This window comes from Equus przewalskii, chromosome 23, assembly GCF_037783145.1.
Source record: "Equus przewalskii isolate Varuska chromosome 23, EquPr2, whole genome shotgun sequence".
Classification (NCBI taxonomy): Eukaryota; Metazoa; Chordata; class Mammalia; order Perissodactyla; family Equidae; genus Equus; species Equus przewalskii.
This window is the reverse complement of record NC_091853.1, coordinates 19,261,475-19,287,567: the sequence shown is the minus strand read 5'-3', so window position 1 is coordinate 19,287,567 and position 26,093 is coordinate 19,261,475. Positions and strand designations below refer to the sequence as shown.

At 33.8% G+C, this 26,093-nt stretch overlaps 1 protein-coding gene across 5 annotated transcripts in view; it reads right to left on the bottom strand.

The window, feature by feature from the left end:
- Window positions 1–662: 662 nt before the first annotated feature.
- Window positions 663–26,093, bottom strand: part of ODR4 (odr-4 GPCR localization factor homolog) — a 37,270-nt gene continuing 11,839 nt past the window's right edge. For 2 of the 5 annotated variants that reach the window (XM_008514080.2, XM_008514082.2), the window contains 9 exons: window positions 25,153–25,189; window positions 24,215–24,355; window positions 22,539–22,634; window positions 21,638–21,706; window positions 19,519–19,647; window positions 18,239–18,335; window positions 13,579–13,764; window positions 4,175–4,285; window positions 663–2,959 (listed from right to left, as the gene is read on the bottom strand). In XM_008514080.2, coding sequence (XP_008512302.2) covers window positions 2,892–2,959; window positions 4,175–4,285; window positions 13,579–13,764; window positions 18,239–18,335; window positions 19,519–19,647; window positions 21,638–21,706; window positions 22,539–22,634; window positions 24,215–24,355; window positions 25,153–25,189 — 934 coding nt within the window. In that variant the 3' untranslated portion in view covers window positions 663–2,891. Of the gene's footprint in view, window positions 2,960–4,174; window positions 4,286–8,467; window positions 8,557–13,578; window positions 13,767–18,238; window positions 18,336–19,518; window positions 19,648–21,637; window positions 21,707–22,538; window positions 22,635–24,214; window positions 24,356–25,152; window positions 25,190–26,093 lie in introns of those variants that run through there. The other 3 variants (XM_070591164.1, XM_070591163.1, XM_070591165.1) reach the window with 3 other exon arrangements.

Below are 26,093 nucleotides of genomic sequence, written 5' to 3'. Positions count from 1 at the left end.
TTGATCTATCAGTAAGTTGAGAGCTACTGACATCTTCCATCATGTTGTTCAATTTGTTGGTTTAGACCTATAGACATTCTGAAGTCATTTTATAAATATATACAAATTTAAAATTGTCATATATTCCTAGTGGATTGATCCTTTTACCATTATTTAGTGGCCTTCTACATCTTTGCTAATACTATCATAAAATCTAATTTTGATTTAATATCACTAAAGCTACATAAGTTGTCTTTTGCTGCTTGCACAATGTGTTTCTTTCATCTTTTTAAAAATTCAGCCTATAACTGGATTGAAAAAAATCTAATCTGTTGTTCAACTGGGTTTAGTCTACTCATATTTATTTTAATTATTACTTGACTTACTATTATCTTACTAACTTTGTTCCTCCTCTACCCTCACTCTACAATCTCTCCCCTTTTCTGTACTGAGTTATTGTCTTTCTATTCCATATTTTAGTTTTCCCTTGGAATGATTCATTCTCTATTATTTTTGCAGCCATATTCGAAATTTTACTATAACATTTAACATAATTTTAAAGTTAAACAATATTTTAATCCATTTTCTGAATAAAAGCACTTCACAAAACTTTAATCACCCTCCTCCCATCTTATAAGCTATTGTCCAGTTTTTCAATTACATCTTATTTTAAAAGTCCACACTAATGTTGAATAAAGTGTTTATTTAGTTTTACATTTGTTTACAATTTTATTTCTTATAAACACTTCTATCATCATGACTTTTATATAAACAACACTTTTGATTTTTACATATTTTATCATTTTATTTGCTCATTAGTTCTTTAATTTCAGATCATCCTTTTGGAATTATTTTCCTTCTTGAAGACCATCTTTTTGCAATTTCTTTAATGAAGATCTGCTGATAGTAAAATCTGTTTTTCATGTGAACATGTCTTTATTTCAGTTTTTCTTAGTACAAATTCTAAGTTGATAATTAGTTCTCGGAATTTTGAAGGCATTATTCTACCATCTTTTGGGTATGTTGTTACTGTTGAAAAGCCTACTAAGTATTTGACTGCCTTGTCTTCATTGATGATCTTTTTCTCCCTTTGATTGCTTTTAAAATCTTGTGTTTGGTATCTTGCAGTTACACTACATTGACTTTAGGTATGGATTTTATCTGTATATGCCTGGGACATATTGCACTTTCTGAATTCATGTTTTCCCAACAAATGTGGAAATTCTGTTACCTCTTCAAATATTGCCACTCCTCCATCCTCTCTATTCTCTTCTTGTAGTACTTCTAGGCTTTACAATTCTTCCCTCCATATCTCTTAACTTCTCTTTAATATTTCTATTTTCTAATTCCTTGTTTCTCCTTGCTGCACACTGGGTAATTTCTTTAGATCCAGCTTCCAGTTTATTTATCATCTCTTCAGCTGAGTCTAATATGTTATTCATGTCTGAGGTGGTTTTTTTCATTTCAAATAACATATTTCCCATTTCTACCAGTTTCGTTTATTTCTTTTTCAGATCTGCCTGTGGTTCCATCCTTCACGTATGCTGGTGATGAGACCTTAGAGAACTGAACACAAAGTCTGTATTTCTAGATTCCTTTTCATGCTAGCTAGTTTCAACTTGCTCTTGGTGATCTCTATTCATGAAATAATATTGTTATTATCTTTTATTAACTATTATTATCTTTTTTTTTTGAGGAAGATTAGCCCTGAGCTAACTACTGCCAGTCCTCCTCTTTTTTGCTGAGGAAGCCTGGCCCTGAGCTAACATCCATGCCCATCTTCCTCTACTTTATATGTGGGACCCCTACCACAGCGTGGCGTGCCAAGCGGTGCCATGTCCACACCCGGGATCCAAACCAGCAAACCCCGGGCTGCTGAGAAACAGAACGTGCGAACTTAACTGCTGCGCCACTGGGCCAGCCCCCCAATAGTGCTTTATCTTAATCTACAGGAATCTTGGGCCTATGTCTTGCATCTGTCAGGAGCTACAGGGTACCAAAACTGGGGGTCACCTGAACTGTCCTGGCTGGGGTGGCATCTCAGATTCAGATTTATCTCATTTTTGATCCATGACAAACTGCATTCAACAGTGCTACAAGAGTAACTGCCATCCAGAAAACCACTGTTCACCTATAAGCTTAATATATTATTTACAATTCCCAACTCCAAATGTGTTCCTTTTTATGGGGGAGGAAAAATAGGAAGCTCCTGGAGATTTCCTCTGCTTTATTTGAGCCTATTAGTACATTCAAAAATATATTTTTTTCAGGATCTAGTTGTTTTATAGTACCTAGTCTAAAGTACGGCTGCAAGCAAAAGTCTTATTTAATATATTAAAACAGTTATAATATACTAACCTGAGGAAAGCACATGGTTTATGGCAATCCTTACAGATTCAAACCTCTCTGGAAGGATTTGCTACCCCTCAAACAGAACTCAATCAGTATTTTGGAACTGAGTCTACATTATAAAGGTCCTAGAGCATGAACTTACCCAACAGGTTGTCGTCCCACTTCGTAGAAATTTCTCCTGTTGTTCTATTACTAAGACATTCAGTCAACCTGACTATTCAACTTTTCAATGTCCTGATCAATATGTGATCCAGATCAATAGAACTAAAATCTGTGAAAATAAACCACCATTTTGAACATTTTAAAAAATAGATAATAATGATTTGTTACATGCAACTTCCATCTAGACGCATAACTTTATTTTTGGAAGCCTGAGCCATCTATGATATAAACACAAGGCAGCTGGTGATTTCACTTTAGTCAGAAACACACCTAACAGGCATTATGGCAGCAGATCTGGCTGCTGTTGTCTTAAATGCAGATGGATTGTTTGCATCTTTATTATTCATAATTGTTGGTCAGGGTTCTCTGGATGATCAGGACGCTCTCTGTGTCTCACCCTAATCACTGAAGTAATGAAAGGAGATACCCGCAGCAAGGACTGCCACTGCAAATGCTGCAACCACACCTACAAGCGAAACAAACACAAAACAAATGGAAATGGAATGAGCAAAAGAAAGGTTTAACTGATCCTAGGCTGTGAAATGTAGGTAACTGATGGACCTAAACAACCACACACACACACACAAACACATATACCTATACACACATATGTATGTACTAGAAGCCAGCAAAGTCTTAGAGGAAAATGGAGCAATAAGTTGAAAGAGTAGACTGCAAAGGCTGGACTGATAATCATGTACTTCATCACCTTAGCAAAACCTTAAAAAGAAAAAAGACTGTCTCTCTTAAACACGTGTGTGCACTCACACACCTCTAAGAGAAAAACTAACACATACTTTAAAAGGCTTTTCTAAATATTCATAGTGACATTCCAGCTGTCTCATGCTATTTAGTTTAAACCAAAAAGACAGCTCCAATGGGCAGTGGTTCTCAATCAATTACAATGCGAAGTCACTTGTATAGCTATTGAAAACTACGGAAACTCAGATTCCATCATTATAAAATCTAAGAATTAGTAAGTCTGGGTTGGTAACTTTTTATTTATTTTTTCCTGATTATTGTAAATTAAAACAAAACTGACCAGAGTAGTTCGCCCCCCCCCCCCCACACACACACACACATTCACTTAGGTAAAAGAATTTAGGTAATTAACTTAAGTTTATCTAATGAGTAAGTGACAAGAAAAACAACTAACGCTTCAGGCTACTAACTCTCAGTCAAAAGTCTTCATGCTCATTTCTAAAATTGGCATTCCACTAAACAACAAGTCTACATGTTCTTTGATCAATAAATCTGAAAAATGTTAAAGTAACTGCCACAGTTCTTGGAGCTTTTAAAATACTAAAGCAATATAAATTTCCAGATTTGAATTGGACTTTTTTCATACAACACATATCAAAATCTTCCACAATATCAACCCTGGGAATACCAATTTGGAAAACATTGGTCCTACTATACTAATTGATTCCCGAAACTCAACATGTTTTCCTTCGCAAAGCACGCAAAAACTTAACAGGAAGTGTCATCTTTGAGGGCACTCGGGAAAATTATTTATAAATCTTTGTATCTCCAGGACCTAGCACTTTCCATAATATTCCATAAATACTGGCTTAATCTAGCACTTTTAAGGGAGCAAAATGAAAACACAATAATTTTAACGTAATAAGAAAACTCAAATCTAAAATACCATCTTTTCAATGTTATAAAAAAAATAGGATACCTATGTTGTGCTGAATTTTCACTAATATTGTAGTTTTAATTGGTTGTTTTGGTTGTTCATCATCTGTGCCGTCCAGTGAAGCTTCAGTATTCACAGAGGAACTCAAACAAGCTGCAAGAGGATAATAATAATAAATGCTAAACAAAATGAGAATAATTACCATTTTAAAATGAGTTTTAAATAAGAACATTATAAAAAATATATACAATGAGCTCCAGTTTCCTTCAACTTGATTTTTTTATAACATGATTATCATCAAATGTAGGTGAATTAAATTTCATGGAATATGTCAAAATGACATAATTTTAAAAATACTTTATGTAGTTTTATAACTGACCGAAACCAGAGATCCACACAGCCAGTTCTGAATCTTTCCCACAAATTCTAATGTGTTTACTATATGGTAGTAGAGATAAATTGATACCAAATATCAAACCAGAGAGTAACAGAATAACCTTCACTCTTAATTTGGATTAATTTTATATCATTCTTATTGGTGGTTTTAGAGATGAATAATTTCAAATAATTAGATATTAATAATAAAAGCAGAGATCAGCAAACTGCAGCCCATGGGCCAGACCTTATGTGCCCCACAAAGCCTAGAATATTTACTATTTAGCCCTATACAGAAAAAGGTTGCTGACTCTTGATCTAACCTGAAATTTGAAATACACAAGCAAAATAAAACCAGAAATTTGACCTTAAAACAACTCAGCGTTAAGCAAGGCAAGTACATTATCTCATTGCACAAATGAAAAATAAGATCTGAGAAATTAAGTGGATATTTGAGGGTCATGGGCAGCAGAACTGAGAATTCAAATACAAGTTCTTTTTCTACTTCATTATGCTGACTAGAATTTATGTAGGTTAGCCTAGCTGAATTTATACAACACTGATTCAAAGTATTTGCACTGAAAATATCTTTAGAGATCACACACATCAGTGGTTTTCATTTTTTTACCTAGTGCTAAAGAATCTGACAGAAAATCCTAGTATGTAAAACAGATGAAAGCAGCATTAACTCTGGTTGAAGCAAGGATGGAGGGCTCCTGGAGCCAAACGCCCTGCTTCCCCTCAGACGTGGTAGTGGAGTACTGTTCTACAGAACTCTGGGGAACGACGTTTGAAAGCAACTACTTCATGTTGATCCCTTTATTTACAAGGAAGAGAAGAGAGCCACAGAGTGAGAGACAATAAATACTATTGTTTAAATTCAAAGTAAAATAACCTATTGCTTAGATTTAAAACGTCCTTAAATACATCTTTGTATCCCAATATATTAGCAGACTCACAAGGATGACACATCCACTTATGAAATACATATCTGTCAAACCAAAATGAATGAAAGGAAAAGAAAAAACTCGCCTCCTTCTCAGTTTCCCATGAAAAAAAGTTTACTGTCGTTTTCAGAAATAATCCTTAGTAATAACCTCATTAGAATGAAAGGTACCATCAGTCTTTTTTTTGCCTCTTCGAGCACATGACTAAAGTACTTTAAAACCAAACAACATTCTTCTCTTTTTTTCTACTCCCATATCAAATAAGTCACAAAGACCAAAAAATAACACTTTATTTCTAGACTACCTTAGCCCACCAGCTTCAAATTTCCCCTAACTTCATCTATAGGTCTAAACGTTGAATAGAGCACAATTTTATTCATGTTAAAACACACACACACAAACTTTGGCTTTTCTATTAGCAACTATTACTGCTAAAAAGCTTTTCATTTGGGCCATTAAAATCCTTACATAACAAATAAAAATAATGGATGAAGCATGAATTACAATTATTTGCTACAGGAATTTTTTTTACTTGAGTATTTAAAGAGCATAAAAATGGTTTTATTTGTCCTGATATACTACTTACACATTTAATATTGAATTGTTATATGTGAAGATCAGGCTCTAGTTGGTCCTCTGGACAAATAATTTACTTCCATAAAAAAAGTCATTTCATTGCTCTACTTCCATTTTTAAATCTGTCATACAAAATTATGTTGATTTGATATAAATTTGAGGTAATTTTACTGAAGCAGAGCACTTTTCAAGGATGAATAAGGCCTTGTCATAATTTATTTGTGTTTGCTTTGGTGGAAGCTTGTAGGACTTTGTTTTTTTATATATTTTTTAATTAATTAATTTTTTTTTGGTGAGGAAGACTGGCCCTGAGCTAACATCTGTGCGAATCTTCTTCTGTTTTGTATGTGTGACATCGCCACAGCATGGCTTAATGAGCAGTCTGTAGGTCTGTGCCTGGGATCTGAACCGGAGAACCCCAGGCTACTGAAGTGGAGCACATGAACTTAACTGCTATGCCACCGGGCTGGCCCCATTTGTAGGATTTTGATTCAAATCTTAGACACTATGCCATTTCACCAATACTTTAACATGTTGTCTGAAATTTAAATGCAAATAACATGTGATTCAATAGGAAATTAGATCTTAACCATTCCTTAAAACTAGGTAATTTTAACTTTAGACAAATCCCAAGTTAATCACATAGGAAAGCAATCTTCTTGAGCAACTGTCAACAAAAGAGAAAGCAAGAGCCATGATAAATGCATGCTAAGTGGTAGATGTGTTCAGATTTCATTCTAAGCTGCAGACAGGTAGGCAGGACTATTAAGAAACTTGAAATGAAACGTCAGGACTTGAACTCCTTCCTTCTCTTCTTCCCCATTCCTGAATCCGAAATTAAGGAGGTTTCACTACAGTTAGTGATTTAGCCATAAAAGTACATCTTTAGTATTACTTCTTTTCTCTTTATAATTATCATTGTTTAACCAAACAAGAAAAATTAATTTCCACTCTGATATCAAGACAGAATCGGCAAAGAGTAACTTCACCAGATTTTAAAGGTGCGTCTCCAAATTTTTAGCTGATACTTTTTGGCTAAAGCACATCTGAATTATTAAACTAACATCTACTAGGAGATGACTAAAGCATCTAAGAAATTCTAAAGCCATAGTTATCCCTCTCCTTAAGTGAGTCATATTGACAAACAAATTGTTCTTCATCCTTTACGTCATTTAAAAGTATGTTACTTTAAGATACTTGGCAAAATATATATTTTAAACCTAGCAACTACTTGGCAACTATATTATAGAACAGAAATAATTAATAATAATCAAGCAAATAATGAATACTTAGAAAATAAAGCCAGATACTCAGAATAAGTTTAACATTCCTAAATGTATAGTAACTGATTTCAATTTTCGAATTTGAACATTTGAACTCTATTTTTTATGGTTTATTTTATATGGAAGCTTTAACATCAAATATTTAAGAAAATCTATGCAAACTATAAAACATTAATTTCCATACTTTAATATTAACGTTTTTCATTATAATTCAGAAGATTCATTATGTAAAAGTCTTGTAATAATGCTAATTATCACCCTACATTTATGTAACTCTTACTGTTTAGAGTATTTTCCCTAACATTTTTACTAAATTCTCATATCAATCCCAAAAAAATCTGGGGTTCAGAGTGGATCTGTTTAAGGTTACATAGCTGTCACCTGGACTCAGCTAAAGTACTATGTTGGTAAAATTATGCATCTAATATTTTTGAGTAAATTAATAAATGAATGAATGAGTAAATGAGTGAATAAGTGAATATAATTCTCAACCAATAGGATGTTTATGTAAAAGCACTTAATTTTTCTACTAAAATGTTTGTTTTTACTCTATCCCATAATTTGGGTACGTGTTATTTCACAATTAAAAATACACTAATTACTAAATCATTCCTTCTAATTCAACAAATACTTGATGAAGCAAAACTAATATAATTCCAGACAAAGTCAGATTCTTGTTCACAATGCATCTGACACCAGCATTCAATTCGTAAAAAGCCTAGAGTTACCTCTACTGTATTCATCTTTCAAAATGAACTCAAATGTCACCTGCTCTGAGCTTCCTCTGAATCCCTGACAGGGATAGTGCCTGTGCTAAATGTTCTGATAATTCTCTGTTCATTCCTCTATTATAGAACTAATCACCTTATTTTGGAAAAGTTCATTTCTCTGTATTGCCCATCATACTGTGAGCTTCTCGAGAGTCAGGACTATATACTTGATCTCTAGAACCCTAATGCCTAATACATAATAGGCAATCAACATACAGTAATCAATCATTCAGTTGAGATTTACGTAAGTTTCAAAACCAGGGCAGAGTCTTAAAAGAATCATATCGACCATACTGAAGTACTATCTTCAGTACATTACGTAATATTAGAAAAATACATAATACCAGAAACCACGAGTTTGACACAGCGTACATATAAGTATACACACCTAAACTTTCCAAACTGCTGCTTTGTTTCCTTTGTTCTCGTAATATTATACTCTTTCTACTCAGTTAATCCATCTCTATACTAGACTGTCAGCATAAAAAAAGAAATATAGATAAGAAATAACTTTAAAATACAGTGTGAAACATACAACTAGGTATCAATATTAAAAGCTTATGAAAATCGAAACAAAAAGCAAATGGATTAATATTTATATATCTAAGATTAAAAAATTATTTTAAAGTACTTCATAGCTACTAGTTCATTCTAATATTTAACAGAGTACAAACAATGCTAATGATAGAGCTTACTGAAGGAAAGCTGAAAAACAGAATTAAAATATATTTAGTATAGATACAAATGATAAAACCACTCATTACGGAACAGCGTTTAAATCTGATAATAATAGTTAAGAAGTATATTATCTTGAGGCTAAAAATAAATTTTTTAATTACTTGCAAAAATATTTCAAAGAATCATTCAAAACTATGGGGCTTTTAATATATTTGGGATTATCTACTGTATATTATAGAGCATCAACTTGCATAAGTGTGTGTTTTCAGTTTAAAGAGAAATATAAAAGTAGTAATAATAAAGAATAAAAAACTGAATTTAGAATTTACTAAAATTTGAAAATACTAATGCCAAACCTTTGTAATTATAGATTATAAGTTATTGCTAATCTACAGTCAAAAAATCTTTTTCTAGTTGAATTATTAACCAAATACTGGAGAACCTAAAATTCTGATCATTAATCTTAAGTTCTCACTCTTAGGATGTTACTACATGCTCTACATAATAATGCCTACACATTCTATCTTTCAAATCACATTATAGGCTTTTTGAGGAAAGGAATCTGGTCCTTGATTTGTTTTTATCACACTGCCTTAAACAAAGCACATGTTTAATAAATATCTAATAGACACACTAAATGCTGAAAACTAGAATTAATATTTCTGGGGCAACAATTACTGCTACATATTGTCCTATGTTCTAAACGTTCTCTACCCCTTAAAATGTTCTCCACTATTGACTCATAGAGCTCCAACTATTATATCCTTCGTCATGTTCAGTGTAGTGCACTACACAAACTTTAAAAACCTTACCTCTGGCTAGGCATAAGCTTATAATTTTTCAAGCATGAAATAAGTATAAAAGAAGATATAGTTTCCTAAAAATGACCTATTCAGTATATGTCAGTCAGTTAGTAACAAATATTTATGAATACCTACCATGTTTTAGGCATGGAGCTCAGATACAGAAGTAAGCATTCTCGGTACTTACTCTCAAAAATCTTACAGTCTAATGTGGACGATTAACATTAAATATACAACATTAAATTAACATTAAATATGATGAGTTAAATAATTACAAGCATGCAAAGTAATGTAAAAGAGTAGCACAAAACTATGATTAAATATAATGGAAGCATTCACCCAGTCTGAGTACATAAAAGTTAGTATCTACACAGGTGAAAAAAATTCTATTTAGCACTCTGAGACAGGATCAGTATCTTATTGATCTTTGGACTCCAAGCGCTAGGAATGACAAAATCAGTAATTTGTTCAGCCAACGAACATTTACTGAGTACCTATAATGTGTTGGAAAGTTCTGGAAATGCAGCAGAGAGCAAGAAAGGCAAATCCTTTTCCTTGTGAATCTTATAGAAAAATCAAGAAATGTACGCTAACATGCACATATAATGGTTTAAGAAGAGTTCACATTTATTGGGTTTTAGTTTCATTTTGGGGAGGTTGTCATGCAAGGCTGCCATAGCTGCCTCTTTAAGAGTACACTACAGTGATGGAAGCTACTTGGATTTGTGCGCGCGTATGAGGAAGATTCACCCTGAGCCAGCATCTGTTGCCAATCCTCCTCTCTTGTTGCCTAAGACTAGCCCTGAGCTCACATCTGTGCCAATCCTCCCTCCATCCTGCATGTGGGAGGCCTCCACAGCATAGCTGACAAGCGAGGCAGGTCCACATCCAGGATCCGAACCAGGGAACTCCAGGCAACTGAAGTGGAGCACATGGAACCTTAACCACTCAGCCACCAGGCCGGCCCCCGTGGATTTTTTTTAACCTGCCTTACAGGTATAAAAAATGGCTATTAACCTCTGTTATTACCTGAGGTTAATAACTATAATTAACTGATTTTTAAAGTATAACTACGTATTGAATAAAATAAAAACTAGTGTACAAACTCATGTTTAAAATACAACATGGAATTAGATAAAAGAAAATCATTTCTTAAGATGACAGTAGTCTTAAAGAAATCTAAATGAAATATCTCTCTTCCTACTCTTTTATATCTGATTTTTAAAGTAAGTTGTGAATGGGGGCAAATTTTGCATACAGTGCTACCATTAGTCATTCTTAATTCAGCAAAGTGATATGTACTAAGAGTATGACAAATAATTCAAAAGAATATGAAAGCCATACATGATAACAGATACAAAATTCTAGCCAACAAATGAGAAATTATACTGACATAAGATGAAATTAAACAAGGATAATGTAACGTCATTCATTTAAGTTTAAAAATTTTTTAAATTGGGGCTGGCTCCGTGGCCGAGTGGTTAAGTTCGCGCGCTCGGCTGCAGGCGGCCCAGTGTTTCGTTGGTTCGAATCCTGGGCGCGGACATGGCACTGCTCATCAAACCACGCTGAGGCAGCGTCCCACATACCACAACTAGAAGAACCCACAACGAAGAATATACAACTATGTACCGGGGGCTTTGGGGAGAAAAAGGAAAAAAAATAAAATCTTTAAAAAAAAAAAGGACAGAAATTCTTTCATTAAAAAAAAAAAAAAAATTTTAAATAATAGAATGAAGAGAGCCAGGCTAAAATAAGTATCTAGATTAAGGAAAGTAATAGTCCTATAGTCTGTATTGGTTAGGTCCCATGGAAAGGCAGTAAAACAAAATTGTTAGGAAAAAAGCACAGACTCTAGAACCAAACTGCCTTGTTCAAATTCCAGCTCCATCATTTACTAGCTACATAACCCTAGGAAAGTTACTAGACCCTTCTGAGCCTCAGTTCTCTCATTTGGAAAATGGGGCTAATCATAGTACCTATATCATAGTGTTGTTATAAGGATTAAATGATTTAGTATTTGGAAGGCTCTTAAAACAGTGCCCAGCATGTATTAGGTTCTATATAAATAAGAGCTAATATTATTATTAGAGTAATTGATTCAATTCAGGATAACATATTTCAAGAAAGGCAAATCAGAATATATTTAAAGAAGTTTTTAATCTTTCTTAGTTCACCAATGCTTTGAAAGCTTACACCTTTTCCTCAGAAAAAAATTACACAATTACATTCAAGTGGTTTTTGGATCTCCCGAAAGTCAGCTATGACCCCAAGGGTTCTGGACACCACAGGTTAAAAATTCTTAATCTAAAGGAAGGCAAACAAAGTGGTAAGAAAAAATGAGGTCTGGAAACTATAATAAAGAGAACAGTTAAAGGTATGTGGGAATACTCGGCTCTGAAATCTTTAGAACATGACAGTTGACCTCAAATATAAAACATGGTCTCAATAAAGAATTCACGTGCTCCAGATTACTGAACAAAGTATAAGTTACAGGAAGGCAGACGGGTAGCCAGAGTAAAGGAAGAACAGAGTCTAAATACCAATCTGCTAGAGATACAGATTTCAGTATTCTAAGAAAGAGGATGAACTAGGTCAACTCTAATGAGCCCACAAAAAATTCACCCAGGTTATCAACAATAGATGGGTCAACAACTATCGTTAGACACTAGTGACAGAAGTGAACAAAACAAACAAAACTTCCTGCCCTCGGAGTCTAAGTTTGGTTGGCAAAGATAGTGTAGTTAGTAATCCAGGAAAACATATTTCAGAAAGTAGCAAACATTTTTATCAGTCTACTTTCAAAATCTCTATCAGATAGGGAATATGCTATAGCTTTACCTTTTAAAATGCTAGCTTTCACGAGACTGAAACACAGCCGTTGCTTTAACATCAGATACTGAGCAATTCAGAGTGGCTTATTGCCCTTTGAAACAAACTTCCTGTTCCACACCATGATTAATACTAACTTGGAGCTGTTGATAAAAACACTCCTGGTGGTCTCCAACTGATGTAAGGCTTCACTGACAGATTTGAAATTCACCAACCAAATACTTCTTTGACTCATCATGGTAACAAGAGCACTCTAAATCAAACACTCTACTCTTGTGGGGGGGTAGGAATTAGTTAAGCAACAGAGGGATAACTAGGAAATTAGAATTAGAAAAAGGACTTAAAAATTGCTATACCCATTTCACAAACATCCATATTCAAAAGTAATCTAAAGACTTTCTACTATGACACCAGAAATTTCAAGAGTAATAAATTGCTTTGTACTCAGTATTTACTGATACTTGCAAATAATTAGTTCTATCACATATTTTTAAATATTTCAGGAAGACCATCATACACCTACATGTTTGCATATCCTGCTCTTAATAGAAATAAAAACAAAAACAAACCAAAGCAAAACAAAACAAAACAAAACAAAAAAACCAGCCTTCCAAAATGTAAGGTCAACTGTGAAAGTGATGGCTAGGGGAAAAAATGTGTTACACAATTAGATAGTATGGCAAATTGATGCTCTAGAAAAATAATCTTCATCTAATTTTTGGAACAGCCCATTTTAGTTTAATATCCCAATAATACGATGGGGAGAGGAAAATAAAGGGAAATAGAATGGAGAAGGCGTTTGATAGTGTTTAAAAGACTTTGTGACATGATGCTTAACCAAATAATTAAGATAATGTATTTTAAGAAAACTTTTCTTGTAATAAAAAGAAATCCCTTAAAGCTATATATTTTCACCTATTTAAGGCTGAATTTGTTTTAAGAAGATCTACTTGTGAGGCTTGGAAAATCCTAAAGTATCTTAAATTTTGGTACAGTTTTCCAGGAAAACACTGACCACATATTTATATATTTAGAAATCAAAAAGACACAATTTTAAATGCCTCGAAGTGTTGAACAGAACCAGCTTTAAGGAAATCTAAAGACATGATATTTAAACTAGATGTCTCATAGGTAATCTTAGCAGTAGTCTAATCAGGTTCTTAAATAACATCATATAATTACCTGTGTTTATTTCCTCTGCAATTTCCAAATCTTCTATTTGAATCATATGATCTAACATTTCTATAAAATGGGCTCTGATTTCTTCAGCTGATTCATCGCCAAATTTATAATCACATAACATTACAGTGGATCCCGGAACGGGGACAAAAACTCGGTGAGGGAGGATGTGGAACTCTTTTTCAGAATCTAAAAGGAGAAGGAACATTATCAATAGTTAGATAGGTCTGTCACTGGTATCAGTGATATACAGTCTATAAGTCTAGGAAAGCATATACTAATAGAAATAAAACCTAGGTCTTTTCATTTTCTAATTGACCTGCACAAAATTGTACCCCTGGCCTCTGCAAGGGACCTAAATGCTACTCCTACGAACAGAAACTTACCAGCGCCTTCAGTGTGAGGATGTTGTTGATTACACATTCCTGCATTATCCACTGTCCTATGAAGGAATACTCAGGAGAGAATTTTGTCCCTGGTCTCAGAAATTGTTGTTTTTCTTGTTTGTTTTGACTTTACAAGTATGGAATTTTATAAACAATTTTTCCCTTCTCCATGCAAGTTTGGAGCCAAATTAGTGGCCAACCTACGTGAAGTGTAAAGGACATGATAGCACACATATCTGTACTAATCTCACCACTGACTTCATCTTACTAGATGTCGCCCCTATATGAGCACATACAGGACATCAAGATGTACGTTTTGTGTATTAATCTCTCCTCTAACTCCATCTTGGTTTCTTTTTCATTTTCCCTTTGCCTTGTTCTTACTACCAAGATTTGTTTTATCCTGTTAACTTGTAATGCCTTTTGTAAATACTTAAATCATTTTTAGAAAAAATAACCTGGATCCAAATAAATAATGAATAACTATGTTTCACTCTTCTTTGAATACTGATAAAGTAAAATATAATATTTTCCTCAATTTCTAACAGTCACTGGTCCACATAAACATATAATTATTGTTTGGTTCAACACCATTATTCTAATGATCTGTCAACAGCGACAGAGATTTTGTCTAAAGAATGACCTCTTTCAGCAATGGATATGATTTTAAAAGGTACCAATATATGGATCAAGTAGAAAACTAGGGCTCATTTTAGTAATAACCTACATTTCCTCGTCAAGAAACTAATAGTAGCTTTAAATAAGTATGAACAGAAGATGATGAAGAATGCCTTAGGTGTCACGGGACTTAAATTACACAACTTAAATTACATGTTCCTGCCAGATTCTGCATATTATCTTGTTTTCATATGAGAACTGTGAGAATAATTTTACTCTTTGACCAGACTGCCTCCTAGCTGTAAAATTATATTACTGCAATTTGTTCTGTAGCACATCAACTGTCTACAAATTGAAATTAGGAATATATTATTTTATTTTGGGCTACAGTTTCCTGGAACAGATTAAGTTCAAAACTTTCAAAGATGGCTATGTGTATGTGTAACTGGCATGTAAAATTTTAAACCACTTCAAACCGTATTAATCCTAGGTTTGCCTAGAAAAGAGACAAAATATGCTTGCTATAAAATCCAATGTTAAAGAATTGGTTGCAATGAATTTAAATTACTCAGCAAAAATAAAAAGTATCGTAATTTTAAAATTACAAAGTTAAACTAGCCATTTAGAATCTAAATAAGACCAAGCTTTCTAGTTGGTCTGAGGTTAAAAATGGGAAGAGGCATCATTTTTAAAAAACCGCATCTCAAAAAGTACTTTAAAAAAGAATCCTTTAGGAATATTCCCACAGCAGAGTATCTGCTGCAACATTATTTGAATAAGCTCAAAACAGAGAAAAAAATTTAAATTTAAGCCAATATAATAAGAATTGGGTTTCTGCTGGTTATGAGTGGAATCTCAACTCACACCAGAGTATTACAGACAATTTTATAGATTAGGTGATGTTTGAGTTTACTCTTAAGGGATAAGCAGACATTTGCATGAAGGGATGAGAAGTGGCATCCGGAGAGTGAACCATGACCACAGGCAAAGAGGATTACACGTGTTCTGAGAGGCCAAGTGGCAATGGATGGATGTGGATGTAGGGATGGAAGACGGTAAGAGGCTTCACAACTGATGACCTCAATTCTCACAATAAGTAGGTGATCTACTAAGAGTAAGTCGGGCAGGATTGAAAGTAGACTGATACAGAATAGTGAAGGTCTTCTTCTTATGGGGAATCAGAAAAGAAGAAGACTATGATAAGTAAAAGGAATGACTGGAATTCTTCTTTTATTTGTTACTGTCATTGAAGTTCTTTCATCTGGATAGCCAGAATTCAAAGACTATGTCTACTTTAAAGATTAGTAATGTAAAGTTAATATGCCCTTTGCAGACTCCCTTATGGATGGAAAAATAGTCTAGTTCAGGTTAATTTCATGGCATATATTCTACATTTTACCATATTATAAATCTATAAGATCTAAAAGTATATAAGAAACATAAGCTAAGTAAAATGAGGACTAAATCTTAGATCTAACAATTTGGTGTGTATATAGTCAACTTCAAAACTTACATTTGTTTATATTATTATATTTGCAATTTATTCTTTTATCTTGATATCTTAAGATCAACTAACATGTTGCTGGAATAACTATCCTGTTACTGAAGTTTAAAAAACATATATTTACATTTGGTTTCTTCTGAAATATAATGTTATACTTCCCAAAAATTAAAGTTGAGAAGTTTGAAAAACAACTACCATAAGGTAATTCTCTTCTTTCATCACCCCCAACATAATAGTTACTACCACTTATTGAGGGCTTGTATTAGAGGCTTTAAAAAACACCATCTTATTTAATCTCATAGCCTCAAAAAGTAACTGCTGTAATCCGTTTTCCATGTAAAGCAATGGATGCCTAGATAGGCTAAATCATGTGCCAGAAGTCCCTCCACTGGTGGCAGAATAGACACAGAACCCAACAACTTCACTCTTTGCTCTTTCCACCAAACTACACTGCCTATTCTCTTCACACAGGCCTCAAAGGCCACTCATTTACTAGTGAAAACTTTTTTTTTCATTTTTTCAAAATTTAGGTTTAGATAAAAACATTAACTCCCAACATATCAAATTTAATGTATAAATATCACAATTCCTATTAGAAGTAATTAATTTTACTGATTGGACATCAGCAAAAAGTTCAAAATACTAACATTTAATATAAAATAATACCAGGACAGTCAGATAATATCATTTTTTAGGAAGCATTTTTAAATGTAATAGAGTATTTAACTAACGTGTGTAATAAGATAGATGTTTGACATTAAATGGTGGAAACATCCCATGTCCCTGAAAATCCTAAAATTCACAGCTCAGCTGTAATACATACTGTTGCTCAGAAAGTGAAGTAATATTTAACACCATGAGAGTTATCACACACACAAAGTCAAGCAGCAAAAGCAAAGCCACACTGAGATGGGGCTGCTAAGCTAAGTGACCAGGTTCCACGTGCTTCCAGAAACAGAAATCTCAATCCAATTGCTGCATTTCATGTCTCAGCAAAACTGTACATTATTAGTGGATGGAACTCCAAGGTTCTTTGAGAAGTACAGGAAGGACAAATGTTAAATCTGGCAATTCCAGAAATCTATCACACTAGGAATATAAGAAAGTATCATAATTAGTCTACCAAACTTAAAACACTGGCTATCAGTAATAGGAAAAGAAATTAGTTATATGGAGGAGCTATGTTTGTTTCTCATAAACTTAAAATGTACCTTTAACAAGCTAATATATGTTTCAATTATGTACATATTCAACTGTGACTGCAAATCCACTCACATGTGAATGGCACAAAAGGTGGAGATGAACGAGTTGCTTCAAAAAACATACTAAATATTATAATTTCTTTATGAGTAAGAAAAGTTGTTTTTAATACAAATTACTGAAATGGCATAAACTGTTTATGTTTCTGAAAAGATGGAATAATTATAAAAGGTTAAGACATCATGACCCAGCCTTATTCAAATCTGTCTGTTAGAATAATAGATGAGAAGTGTATAAACTACTATACAAAAGAAATTTCATAAGAATAAGTGAGATCAATTGCATATATACCACAAATTAATACCTACTAAAGAATCTATTATATAATAGCACTAATAAATATTTTGATTATGAATAAATTCTTGGAAAAAATCTCATAGGTACTAGTAAAAAATATTAGCTTTAAATGTTAACACAATTTATCCATTCTAACAAAAATTCACACAGAATTTTTAAAATCCTCCCTAAAATTGTTAAATGTTGACAGATTTTCTATTACAGTTATACACCACATAGTGATGTTTCAGTCAAAGACAGACCACATATAGGATGGTGGTCCCATAAGATTAGGACCATGTAGCCTAGGTGTGTACCAGGCTATATCATCAGGGTTTGTGTCAGTATACTCTATGACGTTTGCACAGCAGAATCATTGAACGACGCATTTCTCAGAATATATCCCCGGTCCTTAGGTGACACATGACTGTATAAGGTATTCAAAAGCTTTTTATGGGGTGGCAACTGAAAAATTTTCATTCATTAAGAAAAGTAAAGGTGACATATTATTATAAAAGATAGATACAGTTAGTTATAAAAGATGATATATCTATTATATCTTGACATCCTATTATTGTATCAGTTGAACACATGCAAAAAAGAGTACTTCATTTTATACTCATAACTTCTTTTTCTGGAATTTCATTCAGAAGCAGATCCTCGAACAGCATCTCACAACGGTCCGCAACTGTATTCAATATGTCTCTCTTCACCGCCTACGGAGAACAGAACAAAACAAATCACAATAACTGTATTCAATATGTCTCTCTTCACCGCCTGTGGAGAACAGAACAAAACAAATCACAATAACTGTATTCAATATATCTCTCTTCACCGCCTGTGGAGAACAGAACAAAACAAATCACAATAACTGTATTCAATATGTCTCTCTTCACCGCCTATGGAGAACAAAACAAAACAAATCACAATAACTGTATTCAATATGTCTCTCTTCACCGCCTACGGAGAACAGAACAAAACAAATCACAATAAGAAATAAAGTGTTACTTTATATTTGCATTATTTCACTGACAAAAAACCCCCATATAACTGGTTTCCCGTTACAACCGTCCCCACAAAAATAACGTACATTATTCCATTTTTAATGTCCATTTATTTAACATGCTTGTTAATACATTAACAGTTTAATAGCAAATTTGCCTAGACTTCCTCTAAATAGTAAATTAAAACCAAACAAATGAATAAAATTTTGCAGCTAAACAAATAATGCTAGTGTTCCAAATTAGGAAGTACATAACTATGACAAAAGTGCCAGTTGTCCTTTTTTAAATTTCTGAATTTACATAGATTATAGAACACTATCTAATTATTCTTCCTATAAATGCTTTTCCTGTTATTTAAAAATTTCAATTTCCCTCAGAAGAAATGTATCAAATATACTAATATGTCATAGCTGTGGAGCACTTCAAACAAACTTGTATAATCATCACTTTAAAAAAGACATAAGAGGGCCGGCCCCATGACCAAGTGGTTAAGTTCACACGCGCTGCTTCGGCAGCCCAGGGTTTCGCCAGTTTGGATCCTGGGCGTGGACATGGCACCACTCATCAAGCCATGCTGACGCGGCATCCCACATGCCACAACTAGAAGGACCCACAACTAAAGATACACAACTATGTACTGGGGGGCTTTGGGGAGAAAAAGGAAAAGTGAAATCTTAAAAAAAAAAAAAAAGACATAAGATACATATTCTACATATGAAAATTTCAGGACCAATTACATGATATATTTGGACCATCCAATAGATTGGGTTTTTATCCGTTAAAATCAAATTAATAATTATGAAATCTGAGATTGAAAAAAGATAAAATTTTAGGATTTTTGAATAGTTCTGTTAACATGCTTCTGTTTCTCATATACCAGTTACTCCTTTTGTACCTGCACAGCATCTTTAACCTTGGGTTTGTTGCTATGAAGATAAGCTCTGCATTTCACAGCACCCTTAAGGTTTACAGAACCGCTGCAGATCTGGACTGTGGCTGTGGATCTGTGGTCTGAATTCAGAAGCTGAAAGACAAAATCTGTTTAGGCTCTAACAGCCAACAATTATTAACAATGTGAAACATTTAAACATTATATAAGCCATTTCACGAAGCAAGACATTTTTGACTGAACCAAGTTTTAAAAAACATTCTCTATAAATTTTTAAAGGCCTTCATATTTCCCCTTATAAGTTATGTATTATTTTCTGAGTCTTTTGAATGTACTCTGAAATTAAACACAATTACATCTAGATTTTTTCTTACTAAAATAACCATCTAAAGTACCAATATCCATTCACTAAAATATTCATTCACCAACATATTCACTAAAAATATATTATTTGCAGATTACTCAGATAAGTACTGTTGAGATGAAAGGATAAATAAAGAAGACATGATCTAGTGGGAGATATAAGATATACAACATAAGATTTGTACAAAAATAACTGGAATACAAAGCAGAATGTGATAAACATGGTAAAATTGCAAGCAATGTATAGCCACTCATTTACTTTCAACTCAGAACTGTCATAGACCGAAAGTCCTGCTATATTAACTCCACAGCAGAAAAAAGGCAAGTCAACTAGGCCTGTCACCAGAAAATGATGCTAGTGGTTGTAAAAAATCATTTACATCTCAGTCTCACTCTTCTTTAGTCTAAGTGATGTTAGTTCATGCTTGGTTTTGAGATGTTTCACAGATATTTTTAACGTTATTTAAAATAATGTCGTAAGGTTAATGGGAGTGGGACTATATAGAAAATAAAAGATGAGCTTAACACTGCAAAGAAAGAAACAAGACTAGATGGAGGTTGAGTGGGAGGAAAGTGGCACCAAGTACTTATTGACTACCTACTATATATTGGTCATTTTAAAGTTTCCAGCTGGCTGACCAGTGGAATGAGTGACAAAAATAAATTACATTATATGATATTAAATATTATAACAGTAAATTATTTCTTATGATACTATCTTCCACTCTTGTCTCTATATTCCCACACTCTATACATCTCCCGACTATATTTTATCACTAAGATAATTCTAATTGACTTGTTTAATAAACCAAGATATCACATAAGCGCAACTAGTGAAAAGCATATAGGTAGAGGAACAGCCTTAAAACAAAGAACACTTCTAAAATCAAAAGGAAGGAGGAAAACAAAAGACTAAAAATACTTCTAAGGTATTGAGAAGAGAAATTGAGAACAAATGTTGAGTGGCATAAGTCCAATGACAATTTAGTAATGATCTATTGCTGAACACAGAGAAAGTAGAAAAGAAATTAAAATATCCTCATATGCCAACATCCATTTTATTCAGTTAAAAAAATACACAAATCCTGGTAGTATTTCTGTTTCAACATTTCCAGTATAATATTGAAATGAAAAGTTTTCTACAAACATGGATGAATTTTATACCCTGTCTATTCTCTAGGATAATTTCAAGCAGGATTAAAATTAAAGGCATGCATACTTTTAGGAATAATTAGTGGCTTTAACTTTTTATTTTTCCAGATAGCCAACTTTCAATTTCTGAAAAGAAGAGATGTGTAACTTAAAACCACCATCTAAAAATATAAAACTTGCTAATAGTTTGTGATTTTTGTCAAATCAGAGGAGGTATAAATCTACGTCAAATTAAGTATATGACAACTCTTGGTACGTATGTGCACACATCTTTTACTTTTAGTTGTTAAGAATTGCAACTCTGCTTACAAACCTTACATCCAAAATATTATACACAAATATGCACACACACGTAGTATGTATGTATACATATATTTTTAAATTGCTATCTACTTGATGTTAAAATTTTAATCACCTTGCTGCAAAAGATCCAAAAAAGTTTTATTAAAATAATGTTTCTTGGGAATAACTTCCCTAAAACTGCATGCATTTCACAGTCCCTTATGGCTCTAAAACTTTTTGATTCTCTAATTATAAAGATAGAAACAATTTCATTATGCTTAGTCTAAGAAATAACATATTTAGACAAGTAGTATTTTAAAATATTTACCAACTGTGTTAGCACTCTGACATCAAAAGAATGATTAGTTGCTTGAGCATTTCCTCTAGAAGATTTTTTCTGAAAAAACACAAAAGTTAAAAAACTAAATTGTTGAGATTGGAGTGGAACATAAAAGACAATTTCGGAACTATCCTACATATACTAAGAAATTTAGAGAAAAAAAGTCGTATTGTTTTTATTTTAGCTTTTTCTATAGATATGTTACTTTGTGTAACCTCTATCAATCAACGTGTACTCTTAAAAACCATTAATTCCTTGCTTTTATTTCTCTAAAGCAAGGATTGGCAAACTACGGCCTATGGGTCAAATCCAGACTACTATCAGTCTTGAAAATAAAGTTGTACTGGAACACAACCAAGATCATTGATTTACATACTGTCTGTGGCTGCTTTCCTGCTACAATAGCAGAGCTGAATAGCTGCAACAGAGACCACATGGCCCACGATGTCTAAAATATTTACTATTTGGTTTTTTACATAAAGTTTGCTGACCTTGCTCTAAAAAGAGAGATCACTAAAGATCCTCTTCAGACCAAAGTTATTTTAGAAGCCCATATAGATGCCTCCTATAAAATGCCAAACTTAGTTTTTAAACAGCTATCAGGGCGGAACATGGGTCTACAGTTTTAAGTAGCTGATAATTTGGAAATCACAAGAGTTTTGGATGACACTCTCTTCTTCAGGTTTCCAGATTCCGATTATTTCAGAAATAATCTCCCACCATTTTCTCAGAAAAACATTTGTCTTTTACTTTAAAAGACCTTAGAAATAAGAAGTAGATGAAAACTGTCTTCATGAAGACAAGGACTAAAGAACTAAGGATAAGTCATCTTTTATTTTTCCCTAAGCACAAATAATTTCATAATTAAGATGATTTTCTTTTAACTCACCTGTCCTTCTAATAGGTCACAATCCTCATCTTTAACTTGTCCGTTAATCAAATAAACACCGTTTTCTATTTGCTTGGCCCAGCGTGCAAGTCCATTCTTAAAAGAAACACAACATGGATATCTTTCAGAAATAATGCTTTCTCGATTAAACCCCCTAGAGTCTATTTTTTCCTACCTAATACACTGAAATATTAAAAGTCCCCAAGTATCAGTAACGTAGCACTTAAATTCAGTCTCATAAACAACAACAAAAGTATACCCCCAATTTTTGGCACCTTATCCATATTTAATAAGTTTTTCTAATCTTTATCCCAAACATACATATCACAGACTTAGGAGGCTTTATAACTACATGACCACAGTCAAATAAAATTCAATAGTTCCCATTATCTTAAAAGAAAGTCAGATGGGGCCTGCCTGAGGGGTGTAGTGGTTAAGTTCGCACACTCCACTTCAGCAGCCTGGGTTTGCAGGTTTGGAGGCCAGGCACAGACCAATACCACTTGTCAGCCATGCTGTGGTGGCAATCCACATACAAAATAAAGGAAGACTGGCAAAGATGTTAGCTCAGGGCTAATCTTCCTCAAATAAAAAAAAAAGAAGAAGATTGGCAATGGATGTTAGCTCAGGGTGAGTCTTCCTCAGTAAAAAAAAAAAAAAAAGTCAGAAAGGATAAAGAGCTTCAAACAAATATATACAGTAGTATTAAAAAGGAAAAAATAAGCAAGCTCCATTTGCCTCCTTAAACAGGAAAAAACAAATGAGATATGAATAAAAGAATGGTATAGAAACACAAAAAACAGATTGAAAAAGGGAAAACAAAACTAAAGACCAAGAGAAAGCAAAAAGACCAAATGGTATATCTTCTTACACAATTATATTTTATGTAACCATATTTTACAATGTACAGAACTATATGTTAATTAACAAATATTTATAGAGCACCCATTATGCTAAATATATTATTATTATGACATTGTCCCACCTCTAAATTTCTAATCTGGCTGGAGTAATAAATTAGTTACCCATAATTTTTTTTGAAGAAGATGATTAGACCTGAGCTAACTACTGCCAATCCTCCTCTTTTTTTGCTGAGGAAGCCTGACCCTGAGCTAACGTCTGTGCCCATCTTCCTCTACTTTATACGTGGGATGCCTACCACAGCATGGCGTGCCAAGCACTGCCATGTCCACACCCGGGATCCGAACCAGCGAACCCTGGGCTGCCGAGAAACGGAACGTGCGAACTTAACTGCTGCACCACCGGGCCAGCATCTTAGTTACCCATAACGATATCACTATAATTAGAATGCAATTTTTGAGGATTAAAAAAAGAATGGCACAGGGGACTGGCACCGTGGCCGAGTAATTAAGTTCATGAGCTCCGCTTGGGTGGCCCAGGGTTTCACCCGTTCGGATCCTGGGTGCAGACATGGCACTGCTCATCAGGCCATGCTGAGGTGGCATCCCACACAGCACAACCAGAAGCACTTATAACTAGAATGTACAACTATGTACTGGGGCGCTTTGGGGAGATGAATTAAAAAAAAAAGATTGGCAACAGTTGTTAACTCTGGTGCCAATCCTTAAAAAAAAAAAAGAATGGCACAAACAACCAGAATAAAAGCAGATAATCTATTCAGCAATCACTAAATAAAATTCATTTTACCCTGATACCTTTGTATTTTTCTCCAGAGTATAGCTGACAGAAGTAGCAGACAGTGGAATGTGAATATTAATATGAACAGTACACTCTAAAGAAAGCCATGAAGCTGACAGTCCATTTTGATACTTCCAATCTGCTGGTTTTGCTGAACTCTTTAGCAGTGGGGGAGGGAGGAAAACATAAAATACGTAATTTACGCAAAATACATGGATCAATAAAACATCATAAAATGTACAACCTAATAATTCATAGAAGTTGATATCTAACATGTTTGGCCAAATTCTTTCATCAAATGGCAAGAGGTTAGAACTAAATAGAAACAAAGCATGCATTAACTTCAGTATTCTTCAGTACATGCCAGGCAACCTTGGCAACTCCCTCCCGCAGTGGTAGGCTGAAAGAGGGTCAGATAGTTCCATGTTTAGAATTCTGACAAGTCTTCTGGTCCTCTAGTTCTCATCCATAGCTTCAACAGCACTAATTTTGAAGCTTCTGATGTGGAACAAATAATCACTGAGCTACTACTAGGCACCAGACATTCTCCCTTCTGTCCCATCCTTGCTAGCAGAATACTGCAAAGTTTCTCATTCATATTGCTTTTAGACACCTCAGCAAAATCTTAGTCTAGATTCTGCTGAGCACAGGTAGTTTGCATACTAAGCACTGTAGCTACCAAAAGCTCAGACACTTTTACCATCAGCCTCTCAAATATAATACTAAACACATAAACAAGATAGGGGAGGCTTAATAAAAATATCTTAAAAATAAAAACAAACATAAATTTTCCTTGCCTGTAATGAAATTAATATTTCAAAATAAAAAACTACAGGCAGTTGTGGACATCAATAAGGAGGTGACAGCACTGAAAATTATTAAAACTAAACAAAGAATTGAATCATTTTAAAAATAGTTTGCAACAGAAAAATCTTTAAAGAGCAATTTTTCTTACCTTTGGATCATGGATATCGTATGTTCGACAAAATATTCTTTACTAATTAAGGATAAAAATGACCAAAAAAGAGAAGTAATTCTTGATAATCAAAAGAAAACAAACCATCAAAAAATAAAGTGCATGCGTCCAAGAGTTTTTACAAAATCATACCACTTTATACACATAAGATATATCCACATATATGTATGTTTGTACAAATATATACATACAAATTGCTCTGACTATAGTACTTGTGGTGCTTTAAACTATTTCCTACTGCTTATAAATACTGCTAATCACAATGAATAGAATGGAGGCACTTGCAAAATTTTCCTCAAATACACACCCCCTATAACAAACAGAAGTGCTGTTTTGGATGGAGTCAAACCTGAGAATGTTTACTGGGTCAAAGGACCTGTACATGAAACTTTCTAGTTACGTAGCAAAAGAGCTACAAGCCCAGCTTCTACACGAATGATCACTTTTTGAATTCTGTCTTTTGCCAGTCCTAACATACTGGGCTCTTGCATTGCTTTGCTCCCCTGGGGAGGCTGCCTCTTAATTGGGAGGTACCTTGCCCTGGCAAGATGCAGATGAAAAGAAGCTACGGAGGCCCCATAACTGACTTAGTGTCACTTGATCTTGGACTGAAATGCAAAATGTTTTGGATGTCCTAATACTGTACTGCTCAGCGCACCTGTGCTTTGAACTTAACGTTTTATCTATAGGAATTACAGGTGGAAATTTAACATAATGAAAGCGTTACTTTGCCTAAGCTGTCATCTACCTCTCTGCAGGGGACCTATTGTGCTTCAATGTACTTCAACATGGGGGTAGACAGCTGGTAAAGAGCTCAGAATCCCCTTCCTTGCCACCTCTCTCAAACTCTTTACAACCTTGAGACATGATTAACAACCATTACTACTATTACTATTATTGGCATTCCTAATTATGTATTT